Raw genomic sequence first — 19,095 nt, 5'->3', positions numbered from 1 at the left:
GTCGGATTAAGGGTAGGGATCTTGATTGGCTTATCATCATGTGCATAATCCTCAATGATTGGATCCTTGGTTGGGCCTTCACCCATCTAACTAGACCCACAGAGAGCTTGGGCATGTGAGTAGGCTAGAACCAGGTGAAATGAAAAAGGTAAAGTCCAAATCTGCCCAGGACAGCAGCAAATTAGCCCCAAACAAGTGAGAAAACAGAGGGAACCAATTGTCTGCTCCTCTTGGTCGCGAAAATCAGCACCTTGAACAAGCTAAGGTCAATGATCTGATTTTTCAGCACACGGGCTCTGATACCATGTCAAAGTGGCAGCAAAATAAAGTGAATCGTAGCACCCGGTGCAATTACAACTCCCTCTGGGTGCGGACAGCAGGATGAGCTCGTACGTGTCTACGGTAGATCTCGCAAAATGTCGGTCTTGGAGCCTCTCTGCAGGTATAACCTCCTCCTTTGCACTACAATCCCAACCTGCAATGATACTGTCTGAAGGGGAGAGTGGGAGAGCCAGAGGGCGATCTCCCAAGGCTGGAAAAATGCAGATGGAGACAAAGGGAGGCGGGGGGGGGGGGGGGGGGTGTTGGGGGTCAAAGAGAGAAAAAAAAATGAAATGCTATATTAACGTCTTCAAAAGGCCAAAGTGACCTATGAGACTAGAAAGTTACAATGTGGTGGATCTGATACAAGGTCAGAGTAACAAAAATGACAAAATAAAATACTATGAAATCCTAAACTGCTAGTGTGAGCTAAGCAGCTAGGTGGGATAGCTAAATCACAAAAGATCCAGCATCGGTCGCTGGTGGATCTCATCAATCTCCTCCATGGTCAATAGCCTGACCAAGCGTCGTGCATGTCGGGCCAAAGTGATCAGAATCCTCTGATGCAGCCTAGAGAGAGAACTCTAAACCAAAGATAGAGTGAGAGAGGGCATTTCTGCCCAAAATGCACCCTGCGACATAGAGGGGCACCTGATAAAAATGCTATGTGGCATAAAAACTCTGTACTTTCAATTGGACAGTCCAGAGAGTCTCAAAAGAGACACCAATTAAAGATAGATTGGGAGAGGGCATTTCTGCCCAAAATGCACCCTGCGACATGGAGGGGCACCTGATAAAAATGCTATGTGGCATAAAAACTCTGTACTTTCAATTGGACAGTCCAGAGAGTCTCAAAAGAGACACCAATTAAGGCATCTGAAGATCCGGCGCTCTGCTCCTTGTGGTTTGAGAGTTCCATCCCAATAGCAAGACGCCCCACAATTGGATGGGAAGACTGGCAACAGATACCATCTTCGAGAGCAACAAGCTTACAGTTTACTTGTCTTTCCCATACCCTTACACGTAATTTCCAGCATTGACCACAACAGTTCTTGTGTTGATTCCAGTCCTTCACAAAATCATTGCTGCTGTAAGATTTTATGAAGTTGCTGATTTTATGTCAAGTAGCATCAAAACACACCCATGTTTCGATCATTGGGCAGATTCCTTACACTAAATATGTTTCGCTTCATTCAAATAAACTTGCATTAGTGCTGAAATGGACCCCCACCTAAATCACAGGATAATCAGAGAGTTCTGTAATCTCCAAAGTACCTCACCAATACATTTTCTACTTAAGTTTATACACTGCAGTAAGGAAAAAAAATTGAGCTCTAGATTTGTTGGCTGCTGCAGCACATAAAGCTCTTGCAATATAACGGATACGAACTTAAACAGCACCTCTTCTGGATTGCCCCAGAGCCTTCGTAAATATAAATCGGTGCTTGGTGCAATTATGCCACGTGGTAGAGCACCTGTGCCTCTAGGAGTACTTCCACCTGAAGCCTGCATCCAAGGTATATCTTAGACATATCATCAGTAAGACAGCACATCAAAAAACATGCCACAAAAGTTTCCAGTATATTTCCCTCAGCAACACGTAGTATATTTTAATGATATTTTATTTAAACAAGAAAATATTTAGCCAATCAGCTAAATAAAAGTGCCGTAGGTACTAGGTACATCGGTCCACTCAAAAAAGACTTACCCAAAAACAAGGTTTTTCAGGCACTATTTGATAGGGAACAATAGCAAAACTGCAAACACTTTTCTCATTTCCTTCTGTTAAAAAGAGTCCCTTAAACCCTGGCAGGAAATTTCTGATACTCTCTTCATTGTCATGCTTAAGTACATTAGTTTAATGTACCATAGTAAATGCCTGATCGGATGCAAGCATGGCACATAATTAATCCTCTAGCAATGCCCATGGCAGTAGCTCATCCGAATCCACATAAATAAGAAGCATAACTTCTTCCAAGTGTAGATGCAGTAAGAACTATTTTCATGGGAGGATACAACCAGACTGAGTAGAGGGAGAATAAGTAAAGATTTGTGACCTCAATAAGCGTTTTCAGGGAAAGTTATGAACACCAACTATCCTCTGTAAAGCTTCTTAGAGGCTTAGGAGATCTGACAAGAACAAAGCTAAGAAACAACTTAAAACCTTGACAATCCTTGTAATTATATCGGGGGTTGTGCACTTGAGGTGTTTTTTTTAACAAAATGTTTTCATTATTCAAAATGAAAAGATAGAGTCAGCACATAATGAACTCTGTGACAGGAAATTATAAAAGTTTGCTTGCTTTGTCTGCAATAAACAAATATGGAGCCAATCTCAATCTCTCTCACTACTGATGAGGCAGTTTACAGTTGTCAAGAAATAGGGCACATATTGCAAGGGACATGTCTGACTAGATGTAAATGAGATAGACCAAGTTGGCACACGCTCTGCTTGGTCAATTCAGCACCCCATCTGTGCCTTGTAAGAGAAAAACATGATTCATAATTTGCAAACACCACTCACTATCGTGCACAAATAGTTATATGCATAAGGAGGCTACGCACCTTCTGTAAATTGCCCAATCGGATTTGTTTAGAATTCCATCAGAATTGCTGGTTCTGTGAATATGACTACATGATGGCAGCTTCGGGCCTTTCTCTTAAGATAAGACGTTAATCAATTTATTTACTGATATTTGCATTCTGTCTTTTCTGGTTCATAACCCTTCAGATTTGCAGCGATGATTTAGTGGCTGATTTTTAACACATGCTTTTATCCTGACTGCAGCATGAAGTACAGTTTTTTAAGAAATTCAGATGCCTCAGAGAATTACTCCACCATATCGAATATACCTAAAAAGTTGCCCTCAGATGCACATGCCTGTCACGCACCAAATTTTCTTCTCTCCAACTTTCATGAAACATCTTGTCTGCAAATACATGATCCATCATGTGGAGCAGCTTAGTAAATAAATGCCACTATGCCTTATGGCCATGGTTAGATCTGAACGGACAACCGCCTCTTGGGACTAACCTCAGGTCCATAAAACATCCAACTCCTTTCAGGGTCTGCTCTTAAGCAGCAGCAGCAAACAGGTAGAGGCATGATATGTAAGAAGTCTAAACCTTTGAAGGTGAAAAAATTACTGCCGAAGGCTTCCAGCATTGTCAAGAATAAAATGCATCTCAAGTCAGGTTGCTTTATCAGAACTGGTTACCGCAACTGGGGTCCCTAATCAACGGCTAAGGTTGCCAATGAAAGAACTAAAACAAAAGACATAAAGCCTTCGTCAACTGTTGTAAGGCCATTGAATCTATATTAAGCAGTTTAATGCTGTTTCCTAAATGTAGCACTGGCGGACTTCTTAACTGCTTAATATAGAGTCAGTAACCTTATATCTTGTGATCATTCCTCTTATAAATGCCAGACTGGCACTGAACATTAAAAAACCTGCCATGGGGGTGCCACAGATGTTAAGGATGCATGTGAGCACTAACTCACATAAACAAAACCAGAGGAAAACTCTAGTATTGCACTACATCCATACATGCAGTTGCATTTCATAGCATTGTACTGTACCTACATACAATCTATCAAGGATGCTGATCTTGCCTTTGCATTAGAGGAAGGTGTAAAGTCTCTTGCTAGTATCAAAGAAGCACCTGTCATCAAACCATACTGCAAAGAATGAAACAAATGAGTCTTTGTTGTAAACAATCAAAACCTTACTACAAGGCATACTTTACCTTTGTAGCAGTGATTCCAACAGATAAGCCCACCAAAAGCCCAACAGCTGAGGCAAAGATGAGCCTCCTAAATTCAGAAGGCTTTTTTGAACCACTGAAAAAATCATTATGATGGAGAATATGATCAGCACTATATATGTTTATGTTTGTTACACACTCTTTGATGATAAGCAGCATAGCCAGTGTTAAAGGTTCCCACCAGCATTCCGGTATAGCAGTATATATCTTTGTTACGGGTTCCTTTTTTCTTTGAGGGGTTTTTTATTTGCAAGTGTTTTTTTTTTGTTGGGTTAGGGGGGGGGGGGGGGGGGGGGGGGGGGGTGTTCAAAGTCGACGATGCGGAAGCGTAAAGACCAAGAGGACAGAGAGAAATAAATAAAATGAAATGTTATATTAACGTCTTCAAAAGGCCAAAATGACCTATGAGACCATAGCATTACAATGTGTGAATTTGATACCAAGTCAGAGTAACAAAATGAAATGACAAAATAATAAAATGATAAAATAAAAGTACTATGGGATCCTAAACTGGTAGGCGTGAACTAAGCAGCTAGCTAGGGGTAGCTAAATCACAAGTCACAAGAGATCCAGCATCGGTCGCTGGCGGATCTCATCAATCTCCTCCATGAATAGCAGTCTGACCGGGCGTCGTGCATGTCGGGCCAAAGTGGTTCGAATCCTCTCATGTAGCCTCTGTCGATGTTGTGTAGTCCTCCGCAGTCGTGGGCCTCTCGATCTCCCTAGCTCAGTCGCTCGATCGATTAGTGTACCTTTGGTGTGAGGTGACAAGATCTGCTGTGGTAGTAGCTCCTTTGGGTGTCCAGTGTCTGCTCTAAAGAAGTCTGTGATGTGTCTCTGAGACTGGCTAGCCTCTCCTCTCGTCAGGCTCTCTCTGTGTCTGCGCAACTCGAGCAGAAACAAACCCAGGCATCTCTTCCTCGTACCTCATGACTCTGGAGAGTGGCCCAAAGCCCTCTCTGAACAAGTAGTGGAAGCGGCCTCGTATTTCGTAGTAGACGGGGCAGTGGCATGTGTATTGTAACTCTGTCTCAGGCTCCATGTCACACAGGGTGCATGTCCTGGCCTCTGCTAGCACTCTGCTGTATCTCCCAGTCTAGATCGGCAGTTGGTGTGAAGATGTGCGTATTTGGCCAATCGCACACCGTATCCCACGAGACAAGTGGATGTCCATATATCTAGGCCTCGTCACAAAACCATCCGTCGTAAGCTAGAGAAGATGCTCCCTGTAGAAAGCCATCTTCGTGCCCAGCTCCTGTGTTGGCTGTACCCATGTGCTCCTGGTGTCTAGCTGAATCAGGTCCTGGCGGATGAGCTTGGTGGTCTCGAACTGTGTAAGAGTCAGAGAGGGTGCATCCAGTGAGTACTGGAAGGGGGGCAATCTGTATATATTGATCCATGTGCCTGGAACCATGACGTTATCTCCTCATACCAACATGTTGTGTCTCCCTGCCTGGCTAACTCTCGAGAGGACTCAAGTGCAAGGTGGGCGTATTTGTCTCTGGGAAGTTCCCACAAGCAGTGTAAGAAGGAAACAGATCTGATGAGCGCCTCAACTACTAGTGGGGGGGCAGCTAGCTTTGCTCGGATAATGGCACGTGGTACTGAAGCCTTGGCTCTAATGAACCGCGAGATCATGGAGACCAGAGGCTTCTCCATGCCCCCCCATCCATCAGTACGACATGTTCTCCCGTGATGATCCAATGAAGACCCCCATATCTCAGCTCCATGGAGCAATACAGAAGCCACCAAAGTGTCAAAGAGCCAGAGTTTCGTTCGAGGCTCCTGAAAGTGAACCTGTGAACACATCCTCTCCAGTCTCCCCAATGCCGAATGGGCTCTGATCAATCTAGTCTCTGTTGCTCTCCTCAAAGAAAATGCCAGTCCACTAAAAACCACTCCAAGGCAAGTGCAAGCATCTGTATATTCCATTATCTCCTGGCCATATGCGAATGCGGGTGCTGACCTCCTGATCCACTGTGGGGTGGTATTAAATACCATCACCTTGGTTTTACCAAGATTGACAGACAGGCCACTCTCATGGGCAAACCTATGCAAAACATCCAAGTAACGTTGCATCCCCTCCGGAGAGTCGGAGATCAACACAATATCATCAGAATATAACAATAGCGGAATCCATGTCCCTGCCAGCGGTGCACCTCTATCACTATCTCTCTCAATGTAGTCGGAAACCTCATCCACATACATACCAAATAGAGTAGGAAGAGCGGGCATCCCTGCTTCACCCCAATAGTGGAGTAAACCGGTGTAGATAGACCCTCTAAGGTGCATACATGCCCTACTATTGATATGTACAGTGCCATGATCCTTCAAATGAGCTCTGTGGGTACTCCCATCTCCTGGAATCTGCGCATCAATCTAGCTCTGGGTACTGTGTCAAATGCTTTGCGGAAGTCACACAAAGCTACAATAGATCCGTCTCCCATGGGATCTGCCTTTCTCGATGATGGCCCTGAGTGTCAAAATATGGTCAAGAGTAGAAAAACCTCTCCTGAACCCTGCTTGCCCAACAGAACGCATTCCCTCCCTCTCTCCCCATCTACTCAGCTGCTGCTCAAGAATGGATGCGTACAACCGTGACAATATGTGTCCAATCATGATAGTGCGATAATTTCCAGGCTCCATAGGGTCTCCTGACTTGAAGATAGGTACGATCGTAGACAGGCTCCAAGTATCAGGCAAGCCCTCAAGGCTCACACATGGCACGGTTAAACATAACTGCTAGAAGTTCTGCTAGTAGATCTCTGTCATGCATGAAACGCTCAGCCACTAAGCCATCATGATCATATGCTCTCCCAGTCTTATCCTGTCAATGGCCTTCTTCACCATCTCAGCGGTGAAAAAAGCACATGTGTGTGGGCATGGATCGGGGGGGTCGGGAAGGCGTTGTCCAGAAACTATGTACAAATATGATTTTTGTTTTGTTTTCGGAGTCGGGTAGGGCACGCCCGGCCGCTCCCCTCATACACCAAAAAAGTATACAAGAAGAACGACCAGGACTATGCACCCAGAAACCGAAGGCAGACGCTTTTGTCACTAGTTTCCTCTGGACTACGAGAGTTCAGAATTATCTACACTCTTAGGGCCATGACAAAGAGGGGGGGGGGGGGGGGGGGGGGTTGTGGCGAGGGGAGGGCTTACGGGAGGAGGTTAAGAGAGAGAGAGAGAGAGAGAGAGAGAGAGAGAGAGAGGGAGAGGAGAGAGAGAGAGAGAGAGAGATGAAAATGAAATGAAATGTTACATTAACGTCTTCAAAAGGCCAAAGTGACCTATGAGACCAGAAAGTTACAATGTGGTGGATTTGATACAAAGTCAGAGTGACAAAATAAACTAACTAACAACGAACATACCAAAACAAAAATAATATGGCATCCTAAGCTGCTCAATGTGAGCTAAGCAAAGTACGCATCTAGCTGGGATAGCTAAATAGCTAAATCACAGGAGATCCAGCATCAATTGCTAGCGGATTGCATCAATCTCCTCCATGGTCAGACTACTGACCAGGCGTCGTGCATGTATGGCCAAAGTGATCCAAATCTTCTGATGTAGCCTCTGTCGATGTTGTGTAGTCCTCTGTAGTCGTGGGCGTCTGGATCTCCCCACCTCAATCGCTCGATCGATCAGTGTGCCTCTGGTGTGACACGAATGTGAGCTCTGCTGTGGGAGTAGCTCCTCTGACTATACAGTGTCTGCTCTGAAGAAATTTGTGATCCGTCTCTGATATTGGCTCCGCAGCTCGAGAAGGAACAAACCCAGGCATCTGTGATCCTCGTACCCCATGACTCTGGAGAGTGGTCCAAAACCCTCTCTAAACAAGCAATGGAAGCGGCCTTGTATCTCGTAGTAGACGGGGCAGCGGCATGTGGAGAGAGAGAGAGAGAGAGAGAGAGAGAGAGAGAGAGAGATGAAATGAAATGAAATGATATCATAACATCTTCAAAAGGACAAAATGACCTATGAGACCAATCTGTTACATATTGGTGAATCTCATACCATGTCTGAGTACAAAAAAAGAGATACTAAATTGAATCTAGAAGTGTTACTAGCTAGAACTATGTGGGGTATGTGTGACCACTGATACAATGGGTGCCCAATACAAGAGAGAGAGAGATACAATGGGTGATGAATCCATCCTTATCTGTACTCTGGATGTCGAGATAGAGAGAGAGAGAGAGAGAGAGAGAGAGAGAGAGAGCGAGAGAGAGAAGAAAGAAAGAAAAAAAGCTTTTTAACGTCTATGTGAGGCCGAAGTCGGCCTATGAGACAAATCAAGTATACGTCTTCTGTCTATCGCAAAAGACAAAATAGTTCGGACTCGTACAAAATAAAAGAGAGAAGGACGTCTGGTGGGTGATGAAATCTATGGGAATGGGTGGAGCACTAGTACTATGGATATGTGCATGTCTATGTGTTGAGGGTAGTACAACCATCCAAATGCATCAATCTAGCTAGCTCCATCCTGTGCTAATGGTGGGTGTAAAATGTAGTACATGGGAGGGTCAAGAGCAAGGGCTGCCTTGATGAACACCTCTGGGCAAGCCATCATCTAGGCTCGTCTCTCCTTGGAAGCTCAATGTGCTGGAGTCCGGATCTCCTCGATCTATTTGTAGTGGAGTCATGGGACGTAGCCTCTAGTAGCCTGCGGGCGTCGTCGGGCCTAGCTCGCCTCAACCTGCTGAAAAGAGAGAGAGAGAGAGGACTCCTGAACCAACCAACCTTGGCAATAAAATAATTGATGTGTATACAATGGGGGCTGAGGGTTGCTTATATAGCAACCTCAGTAAAATGCCCTACCCAAACTTTGACAAATATGTAAAATAAATACCTAAAAGCCAAATCAAATAATGGGATCGCATTGGGCAGTTCACTTGAGATGCCAAAACTCTTAACACCCTCTCTACAGCTCATAGTGGACAAGAATAATGAGACCAAGTCGATGAAGAAGCTACCATGGACACCATACAAGAGCATCCTTTCCACTGGATACACCTCGGATTCGCTACTCTCAACTTTGTACCTTAGAAGAATGCCATCTTGAGCATCGATTTCCTTTTTGAAAATTGAACTTTAGACCACACTACGTCCAAAAATCCCCATTCGTGGACTGTAAACACATCATGTCCAAAATACTTTACATACAATAAACTTTGAAACACATCCTGTGCATAATCTGACCAACAACAATGGATTGGTGCACTCATCCATAGTGTTTTAGATACGTCTTATTGCCAATTGCTTCCCTGCCAGATACATGTGCGTACCTTGAACTCCGACCCACGGGTTCAAACACCGATAACTTGAACTACAAGGATCCGAATTAATTATACGGAGCACTATTTGCCCCTCTCTGCCACTCACAAGCCTCTCTCTGGCTCAAGCTAGTGGCAATAACTGCCTTTTGACTAGAAATATGACGGCGAGGCCACTGTGGCCGCCGACAGATTTCTAGCCATGCCAATGTCCTCTGTCAAATCTTAATTGCCGTAATCTCTGTCTAGCTTTCATTGTCTTTGTCTTCCTGTGAGTTCTTGCTTTTGTCTTTGGCTTCAGACTCCAGAGCCAAACAAAGCGTCATGTCACATGTATAACAATGGTTGTCGAACCTCGTGGATACCAAGGCGGCTAATTGAGTACTGGTATTGCCGTCCTTGACAATATAAAATACATTCGGATAAATAGAATTTATCACTTATTACTGAAGCCAAAGGATATAGAGAGAAATAGATAGAGAGAGAGAAAGAGAGTGAGAAGATCGGCACAGTACTGAGGACCAGAAGATGGGTTGGTCCCCCCCCCCCGTAATATTATCTTTATTCCTCAGGAGAAGTTTATACAAGCACTTGAACGGAACGTATTACCACGTTCGTTCTAGAATAATACTTGATGGTTCCTAGGGCAAAACCCTATTCCAAGGAACTTCCGTTCCTTATTCCAAATCCTCGAAAATCAAGGTTCTCGCCTCTGTCCAGACTCAGGGCACGACATCCCTGCAACTCTTTTCTAACTCTGTTTCGAGAGTCCTCTTCCTGCAGATTAACTGCGCTTTCCTGGACATGAAGTCCTTCCCTTGGGAATTTCAACTTCCGGATCACATCTCGAGAGTCTACCTCTCTTCGATCCGTGGATCTGCTTCCCAAACTCGGGTACGAAACCCTTGAGCTGATCTGACTCTAGTTCCTCAGAGCGCTTTTATCCTGCAGAGACTCATGCCTTCCTCTGCTCCTACTCCCTCACTAAGAGGAAGTACACCTGCAATCAAATACTTAGAGATCATCACATAAAAATCGTACCTTCAATCGTGCAGCCATGGGCATCACTGGCAACGTCTTCTTTATGGCTAAAATCTGCAGCAGCATCTCCTCCTTGCAAAGATTGGTCTTCCTTCTGGGAGAGGGCGTGTGATGCTTTTATAGCTCCTCGGCCATGGCAAAGATAGCTGCTCGCGTAGAGATCGCGGTCGGTTTTTTTCGATGTTTTGCCTGAAAAAGAGAAAGAGAAAACGTTGGCTGATCTGTTGCCTTATTTATCAGATGGCTGTCCACTTACTAAATGGGCGGCCAACGTATTTTAAAAATAGTCTGAATCTGCCCAAAAACTCAATAAAACCTTATAAGTTAAAAACAATGCTTTCACAGCACTTCCCAGGCGTCCCTAGATGCAATCACATGCACAGTTGCAATGCAGACATAGACTTCCTCGCGGGAAAGCATTTGCTTTCCCAAAAAGCAATCCCGCTTTCTCAGAAAGCATCCGTTTTTCCTCAAAGTTTCCTCTGAACCCATCTTCATTCAAGTGCTTGCTTTTTCCTTGTGCACAATTCTAACACAGTTCGGAATTTCCTCTCGACTATGCATATCCCCTTTTCGATGCACTCGTCACCCACCTTGTGACGCATCAGGAATACCCATCACCTAGTCCTTTCCTACCGAACTTACTATACAATCTCCTTCATGATGCTCTATGTCACCCATCCTATGACGCATCACACATGTCCGTTCCCCGATGGTCGAATACTTCTTTCCGATGCTCCATGTCACCCATCTGATGTGACGCATCAGAAGTACTCGTTCTTGGTGGCCTTACAGATATTCCCGTTCTCAGTGCTCCCGTCATTACTTTGAATGACGCACTAAGAATACTCTGTACTCGAATGTCTCCAGTGAGAAAAACCCTCTCACTTCAAATTCCAATAATTCATTTAGAATTATTTTTCCTGGTGTTCCAAGCGAGAAAACCCTCTCACTTATAAATCCAATAATTCATTTAGAATTATTTTTATGTCAAATAAAGCCAATTTAGCAACATCCCTCTCACTTATAAACAGTTGTCCTCAACTGTAGAGGTCTAACTGAACTGCAGGGGAGAAACCGGAAAGATTCCAAATCTTGCTCAATGGTGAGTTGAGCTAGTCCTTTCTCAAAAGAGAACTTAAAAATTAAATTAAACAAAAAATCAAAAATTCAATAATTCAATACTTACCTTACCGGTTCATGTCTTTCCTCTAGTACCTCGAGGATATCCTTCACCTTTCATTGAAGTTACGAGCCATGTAAGAACTCGTCATTCGCGTCTTTCCAACATATTGGAAGTTTCCTCATCCGAAAATCTGTTAACTCAATTCCACCTTCTCAATTCCGAGAAGAATAATCCTCCTAGAAATCAATCTAGGTCTATGTCCTTGCGCATAACCTTGCGCTATAAGTCTTGAGGATATTAAACCTCTTGTGTCCTCCCACATAGGGAATGCCCAAGTCATAGAGCATTACGCTCGATGTCTTTCTTTCACAATTTGCGATCACCTTAAAGAAGGTTCTTGTTCCGGGCCGTCGCTCAACGTAGGCGGACGGTTCCAATCCGAAGATTCCTTGTGCACGGCAGCACTTCCTTCCAATTTTTCCCTCCTGCGAGTTATTACCACCAACAGTGTTTTCCAGACGCCCATTAGAGTCTCTTCCTTACAGAATCATAAAAAATGATTCACCTTGCGAGCATCGATGACGCCTTGCAAAATCTCAGGGAGATAGGATTCTAGCCATAGCATTTTCTGAACGTACATTCAAACCTGGTTCACAATAGAGCAAACCCTCTTTGATTCTCAGGGATGTTCTCCCATATGTAATTCTTATCATTTTGAAACAGTTGGCGAACTATATTCTTACGAACATAATAGTTCGAATTTATTCTTGCAACATGTAGATGCTACTTGATCTACTCATGGAGAAACATATACCGCAACCAAAAGTTGCTCCTGTAATGGTAAAAGCACATAGCGTACTCAATGATCAACTACCATCAGAAAACCTCTTCTCCGTAGAGAAACTCAAATTCCTTCTACCGAACACATCTCAAATAGAGATTCTCGTGTCGGAATATCCGTGCGCGCAAAAAGGTATAACAAACTCTTCTCCAATTTTTAAAAAGGAAGTTGGTTCATCTCATTCCGTTTAGCAGAAAAAAATTAAACTGGTAGATGGCCCACCTTGGCATAGGTCTGCATCTTCGTGTGTTATCCATGTACTGAAAGGTGTACATAATTCTTAAGTTGTGTTGGAGTTTCGGTGAACCTGGGAAATTTCCTTCCCTTTGTAAGATCCTTAGAGCGAAGACGCTCAACGTGACGATTCCTTGGCTCGTTCTTAGAGCAAAACCCGCTCATCAAATAAGCTAGGATTTCAATCCTTGGATTCCTCGAGCACAGGCCGTAGCCGTCGCTTGTTCCTTCCCTCGTAAAGAGTGTTCATTCACTTGTGCGTAAAGCACTACCATATCTTCCCTTACCGGGTAGGGGGTGTTGGTTCATAAGCTACTCAAGCTTAGTGAAAGATTTTCTTGGTTGAAATCTAGGAATGGTTCATTCCTTTCTGCCGTCCTACTCGCAATAGCAGGTAATTTGTTGGTGAACTATTGGATACGAGATCAATAGTTGACCTTCCCGATGGTTGAGCAAACCAATTCATTGCATAAAGAAATGTTTCAATTTGATCCTACTCTCATAAACACTCGAGAGTGAGTAGTCCCGGTTAGACATAACCATACCTCGTGCAAAAGAGCAAACAAGCACAATGCACTTTATGATTTCTGCAAAGATGTAACTTTGACCGAAAACCTGCCCTCTCACTTAAAGTTCGAGGGTCTTCTATTCAAGAACTCAGGAGTAAGATTGAATTCCCTTACTCCAAACCTTCTCCGGATAGCAACGTATCCTTCGAGGAGAAATAACAAAAATTCGTTGTTTCTGTGCTCAATGGTTCTTGTCCTACTGCAGGGATTGTATTCTATATACAAATAAGGTGTACACTTTTAGCTTTTATTGCTGACTCCACCATCTGTTGCAAAGTATCTTGCAGATGCGTTTACAAAATTCAGGCAAAAGTCCTTCGTTAAATTTGTTCATCTTTCCTTCCTCAGAGAGGATCAAGAATGGAGCTAACTTGGCAAGACTGAACCACTTCTTGCTTTGACTCGCTCGTGTTCCTATTGGGCAAACCAATCCCAATCTCCTTGAATGCCTTCCTCAAAGCGTAGAGGGAAAAAATTTGTCCAAAAATTCAGCCTTGAATTGAATCCAAGTCTTGTTGTAAGTTCCTTGCAAAGCTTTGGTATACCACCAAGTACTTGCAATCCCCCTTGAGGTGTTTGGTCACATGCCTCACCTTCGACGCTTTTCAGAAATTGCCACTTGCAAAGGCAACTTCAAACTGTCGAATGAAAGCATTAGCTTTCAGGACATCTTCCCATCCGTCAAAAGTATCAACCTTGACCGGAGTGATCTGAGGTCTAAAGACCTTCTTCATATCCTTCCCGGAATGATTGGATTTCTTGGCTATGGTTATGGATTGATGTTCATGGATATTTTCTGGATTCTGAAGGATCTCGAGCATTCCGCTCCTTGGATTCTCTAGGTTATTGAGCATCATGCTCTTGTTGCCTTCTCAGAGAATCCCAAGTCTTGTGTCGACTTCTTGCAGAGAGCAAAAAATACCAACTCTGCGAGCTTTTTCCTACGGGACTTGGGTTTCCGCCTGCTTACTTCTCTCTTGGCTTGTCATGGCTTCTTCTCGTATCTTCCCAGAGTCGTCCTCCTTTACAGAGAAAGAGAGGAGACCATGCTCTGATACCACTGTCACAAACGGGAGCGCATAACAATATAAAATACATTCGGATAAATAGAATTTATCACTTATTACTGAAGCCAAAGGATATAGAGAGAAATAGATAGAGAGAGAGATAGAGAGTGAGAAGATCGACACAGTACTGGGGACCAGAAGACGGGCTGGCCCCCCCCCCGTAATATTATCTTTATTACTGAGGAGAAGTCTATACAAGCACTTGAACCGAACGTATTACCACATTTGTTATAGAATAAGACTTGATGGTTCCTGGAAGCCTCGGCTTCCTATTCCTAGGGCAAAACCCTATTCCAAGGAACTTCCGTTCCTTATTCCAAATCCTCGAGAATCAAGGTTCTCGCCTCTGGATCTCACCTTCCAGACTCAGGGCATGACATCCCTGCAACTCTTTTCTAGCTCTGTTTCGAGAGTCCTCTTCCTGCAGATTAACTCCGCTTTCCTTGACACGAAGTCCTTCCGTTGGGAATTTCAACTTCCAGATCACATCTCGAGAGTCTACCTCTCTTCGATCCATGGATCTGCTTCCCAAACTCGGGTACGAAACCCTTGGGCTGATCTGGCTCTAGTTCCTGAGAGCGCTTTTATCCTGCAGAGGCTCATGCCTTCCTCTACTCCTACTCCCTCACTAAGAGGAAGTACACCTACAATCAAATACTTAGAGATCATAACATAAAAATCGTACCTTCAAAGTCGCGAGCTCGTAACGCAACTCGGTTCTCGAAAAAGCAATTCCCCGAAAGAGATCTCTACATAGAAAATCCTCTCTTCCAATCCTACACACAAAAGAGGTGTGTTCTCGGGTTCCTTCTCGTAAATCAGCCCCATCTACGATGTTTATGGGCTGAAAACAGAGAAAAACAGCAGCTTGTCGCGATGGAAACACGCTCCGTAGGCACTTCTTCGCGAGGGAACTCGCGCACTGGGTCTTGGCGACATCAGGTACACTTGGGGCAGCCATGGGCATCACTGGCAACGTCTTCTTTACGGCTGAAATCTGCAACAGCATCTCCTCCTTGCAAAGATTGGTCTTCCCTCTGGGAGAGGGCGTGTGATGCTTTTATAGCTCCTCGGCCATGGCAAAGATAGCTACTCGCGTAGAGATCGCGGTCGGTTTTATCCGATGTTTTGCCTGAAAAAGAGAAAGAGAAAACGTTGGCTGATCTGTTGCCTTATTTATCAGATGGCTGTCCACTTATTAAATGGGCGGCCAGCGTATTTTAAAAATAGTCTAAATCTGCCCAAAAACTCAATAAAACCTTATAAGTTAAAAACAATGCTTTCACAACACTTCCCTGGATGCAATCACATGCACAGTTGCAATGCAGACATAGACTTCCTCGCGGGAAAGCATTTGCTTTCCCAAAAAGCAATCCCGCTTTCTCAGAAAGCATCCGCTTTTCCTCAGTTTTCTCTGAACCCATCTTCATTCAAGTGCTTGCTTTTTCCTTGTGCACAATTCTAACACAGTTCGGAATTTCCTCTCGACTATGCATATCCCCTTTCCGATGCACTCGTCACCCACCTTGTGACGCATCAGGAATACCCATCACCTAGTCCTTTCCTACCGAGCTTACGGTACAATCTCCTTCATGATGCTCTATGTCACCCATCCTATGACGCATCACACATGTCCGTTCCCGGATGGTCGGATACTTCTTTCCAATGCTCCTTGTCACCCATCCGATGTGACGCATCAAAAGTACCCGTTCCTGGTGGCCTTACAGATATTCCGGTTCTCAGTGCTCACGTCATTACTTTGAATGACGCACTAGGAATACTCTGTACTCGGATGTCTCCAGTGACAAAAACCCTCTCACTTAAAATTCCAATAATTCATTTAGAATTATTTTTCCTGGTATTCCAAGCGAGAAAACCCTCTCACTTATAAATCCAATAATTCATTTAGAATTATTTTTATTTCAAATAAAGCCAATTTAGCAACACTTGCCTTTGCCATTGTCGTCTAGCGAACTCGTGCATTTGCTTTTGGCTTCACAATCTCGAGCCAAACAATCTACCGGTTTCCTTGAGAACTGTGTCAATGCATAGGCCGCTAACTGGATGGTGGCCAATCTGCTGTCCATGCCCATTTGTTGGTTTTGGTTGATGTTGCTCGCACTCGAGCAAAGAGGGGCCATGTTGTACTTACAAGATCTAGAAATCCGGTTTCCTTCTCATACTGCAAAAGATAGCCGTACAAAACGCCCCTACCACCAAAAACCTCTCATTGCTCAACCACATCTTTGCATCACGAGCCCGTTGGCCATGGTTAAGGTGGTAGCTATCAATATGGCTACTCGCGTCGCCATCACCACATCCGGTGTCGAGGCTTATGAAATATGCCTCCTACGAACGTGGGATGTTAGAGTAACATGTCGTGGAGAATCTTTAAAGGAAATTAAGCTTGAGTTGCTATGTAAGATAATTGGTCATGCCATCAATTAAGGCAGACGTCACACCTGGGCAAGGATGGCAGACTAGCTATGTCAAGGTGGAGGACCAGAACAAAAATCAAAAGTTGGCCTCAAACAGAGAAATACTAGGATGGGTGCTTGAGTGACACAAACCTAACAGGGGGATTAATAAAAGTGTAATCATGGAGTTGCTCTTTCATTTTCCTTGCTCAAGGTGACAAAAGAAAGGGATATTCTTGAAAGACAATGAAGGTGTCGTCCCAACAAAGGTTTTTCAAGATAGCCTTCTTTTGCCTCTTTTTGCTGTAACTTTCATGTGTCTTCTAGTGGTGCTTGTGTTCCTAACCATAATGCGCTAGCACTTAGACTCACTAGAGGCATCATTTAAAATATGGAAAGTTGATCAACCAAATACTTCTATCTACATAGTGTGGACCATGTTATACAATGGAAATTTCTTTGGTTGTGCTAGTATGTTCATTTGTGCATTCCTTTTTACTCAAGCTTCATTTCAGATGGCTTATATGGGTTTGCTTAGGATGAGTTTTCTAAAAGACTTTGATGTTTAATCAAGTCCAAAATGCTATTAGAGGTTGCCGGGCTATATGAGCTTTTGATTGGATTAATTTGCTCAATTTTTTATTTGCTCGAAAAATCTCGCTCGCTCTTTGGAATAGGACCTACAAACTTTAACCTCCACTTTGTAAGTGCTCTAGCTTCCATCATTGGTCGTCATGAGATACTACCCATTTGAGTTTATCATCACGAGATACTACCCATTTGAGTTGGCATCTTGGCTTGTTGACATGCATCACATAATTTCACAAATCCTTTGGCAATGGAAAATAATATTGGCCACCAAATTCCATCCATTAATATTGCTCTTGTTTTGGTTTCATGAGAAAAATGATTGCCAGCTGACCTCAACGTAACCGCGAAACATTTCAAAGCCGAAACATTTCACCCTGAAACGCGGCGTTTCACCACGAAACGTTTCAGTCCAAAATGAGAGCATAGTGAAACGTGAGACCTAAATGTGTGTTTAGCGACTTTGAAACTAAAACTATGGTAGCTTGTTGTTAGTGAAACGGCTTGTGTTTCACTTGGTGAGCGAAACGTTTCAAGGCCCGAAACGTTTCACCTGTCCCGACCTGTCGAAACGCGTTTCATGGTGACGTTGGCTGACCTACATATGCTCGTTCTAAAATTGAAATAGTTTCATGATTCATTTGCACATAGTTTTAATTGTTGATCTTTTTCTCTTTGGTAAAACAGTTTTCTAAATCATTGTGTCATTTTTTGCTTTAATTTTTATTTCTCTTTGGTGAGATTTACTCATGTATTCAGAAAAACGCTTATTGCTCTACCAAATATTGCTCCATTTTGGTACAATGGATATTTGAAACAAATTAGCATGCAATAAATGAGAATTTTTTTTGCATTGAGGGAATTTTTCTACAAAAGCATGAACATATTGTCTCATTGATGACCAATATACCCCTAATAATGTAAGCCTTCTCATGGTTTAGTCTTCCACAAAATGGATCCCAATTACCATGGTATGAGATTGATTTAAGTAGTTGAATTTCTCTTCTCTGCTTATCCACAAAAGAATAAATCCATCCTTGTCTTTCTGAAATAGTCTCCTTCCAACAATTGATACATAGCCAATAGCTCAATCATTTTTGGTTTTATAGGAAGAGGAATTTGGGAGTCTACTTGTGCTATAGACATCAAAGTAAGCACATTTTCTAACCATTGAGGGATCATATATATGGAGAATAGATTAGCATCATTCAAATCAAAATCTCCCTTGAGAGGTTCTCCATAGGTGATCCTAGACAAGTGATAGAACCTTTGATGAGTGGTGTCCCCTTTAAAAATCACTTTTGAATCAAACTTCAATAAAATGATGAACTGTTTGAGTTGACGTCAATTAACCGGAGTTGCTAAAGACCGAAGCTAAATGAATGCACATCAAAGATGAATATGAAGGAGTGAAGATTGGAGTTACACATTTCTCATATTTTCCCAAAATGGCCATGTATTGTAATCTCCCGATTTATTTAGCCATTGTGATAATTGTAACATGTTACGCGCTCAATGACAGCTGCAAGATGTAAAGAATAGGTCAGTTAGTGTGCCTAGGTTGCAAATACAGTAAGTTGTGGAGCCTCAAAGGTCTTGGGCACACCGACATTTCACATTTTAAACCTTATGGCTAAGGTATAAAAGCCAACTTTTGTAAGGGTTTTGTAAGTTTTGGATAATGAAAGTGAGCGTACGCTGCAGTACAGTCTTTGCCGCTTCACCAAATTTAACCTCTCTCGAGCTCCAATCTCCAGTTTCCAAGTTGCTCCAAAAGGGTCGGCACGGCCCCTTCATGGGCTCTTCCAAGTCGCCTTCACAAGGCCAATTCCAGGTTTAGTGCCCTTCACGAACCT

The 19,095-nt window shown here is 43.4% G+C and overlaps 1 protein-coding gene across 3 annotated transcripts in view; it reads right to left on the bottom strand.

Annotated features, from left to right (window-relative positions):
* Positions 1-19,095, bottom strand: part of LOC147419250 (uncharacterized) — a 133,246-nt gene that overhangs the window by 66,106 nt on the left and 48,045 nt on the right. For 2 of the 3 annotated variants that reach the window (XR_015187205.1, XM_086506416.1), the window contains exons 2-4: positions 4,069-4,162; positions 3,935-4,000; positions 1,723-1,827 (exon numbers count right to left, since the gene is read on the bottom strand). Coding sequence is in view for 2 of the 3 variants with exons in the window: in XM_086506416.1 (XP_086362542.1) it covers positions 1,723-1,827; positions 3,935-4,000; positions 4,069-4,162 (265 nt within the window). In the remaining variant the exon portion in view is untranslated. Of the gene's footprint in view, positions 1-1,722; positions 1,828-3,934; positions 4,001-4,068; positions 4,246-19,095 lie in introns of those variants that run through there. The other variant, XM_086506415.1, reaches the window with a different exon arrangement.

Source organism: Adiantum capillus-veneris, chromosome 29 (assembly GCF_014529385.1).
Source record: "Adiantum capillus-veneris isolate H3 chromosome 29, ASM1452938v2, whole genome shotgun sequence".
NCBI lineage: Eukaryota > Viridiplantae > Streptophyta > Polypodiopsida > Polypodiales > Pteridaceae > Adiantum > Adiantum capillus-veneris.
Note: the sequence above shows the minus strand (reverse complement) of the source record. Positions and strands in the feature narration are given on the sequence as shown.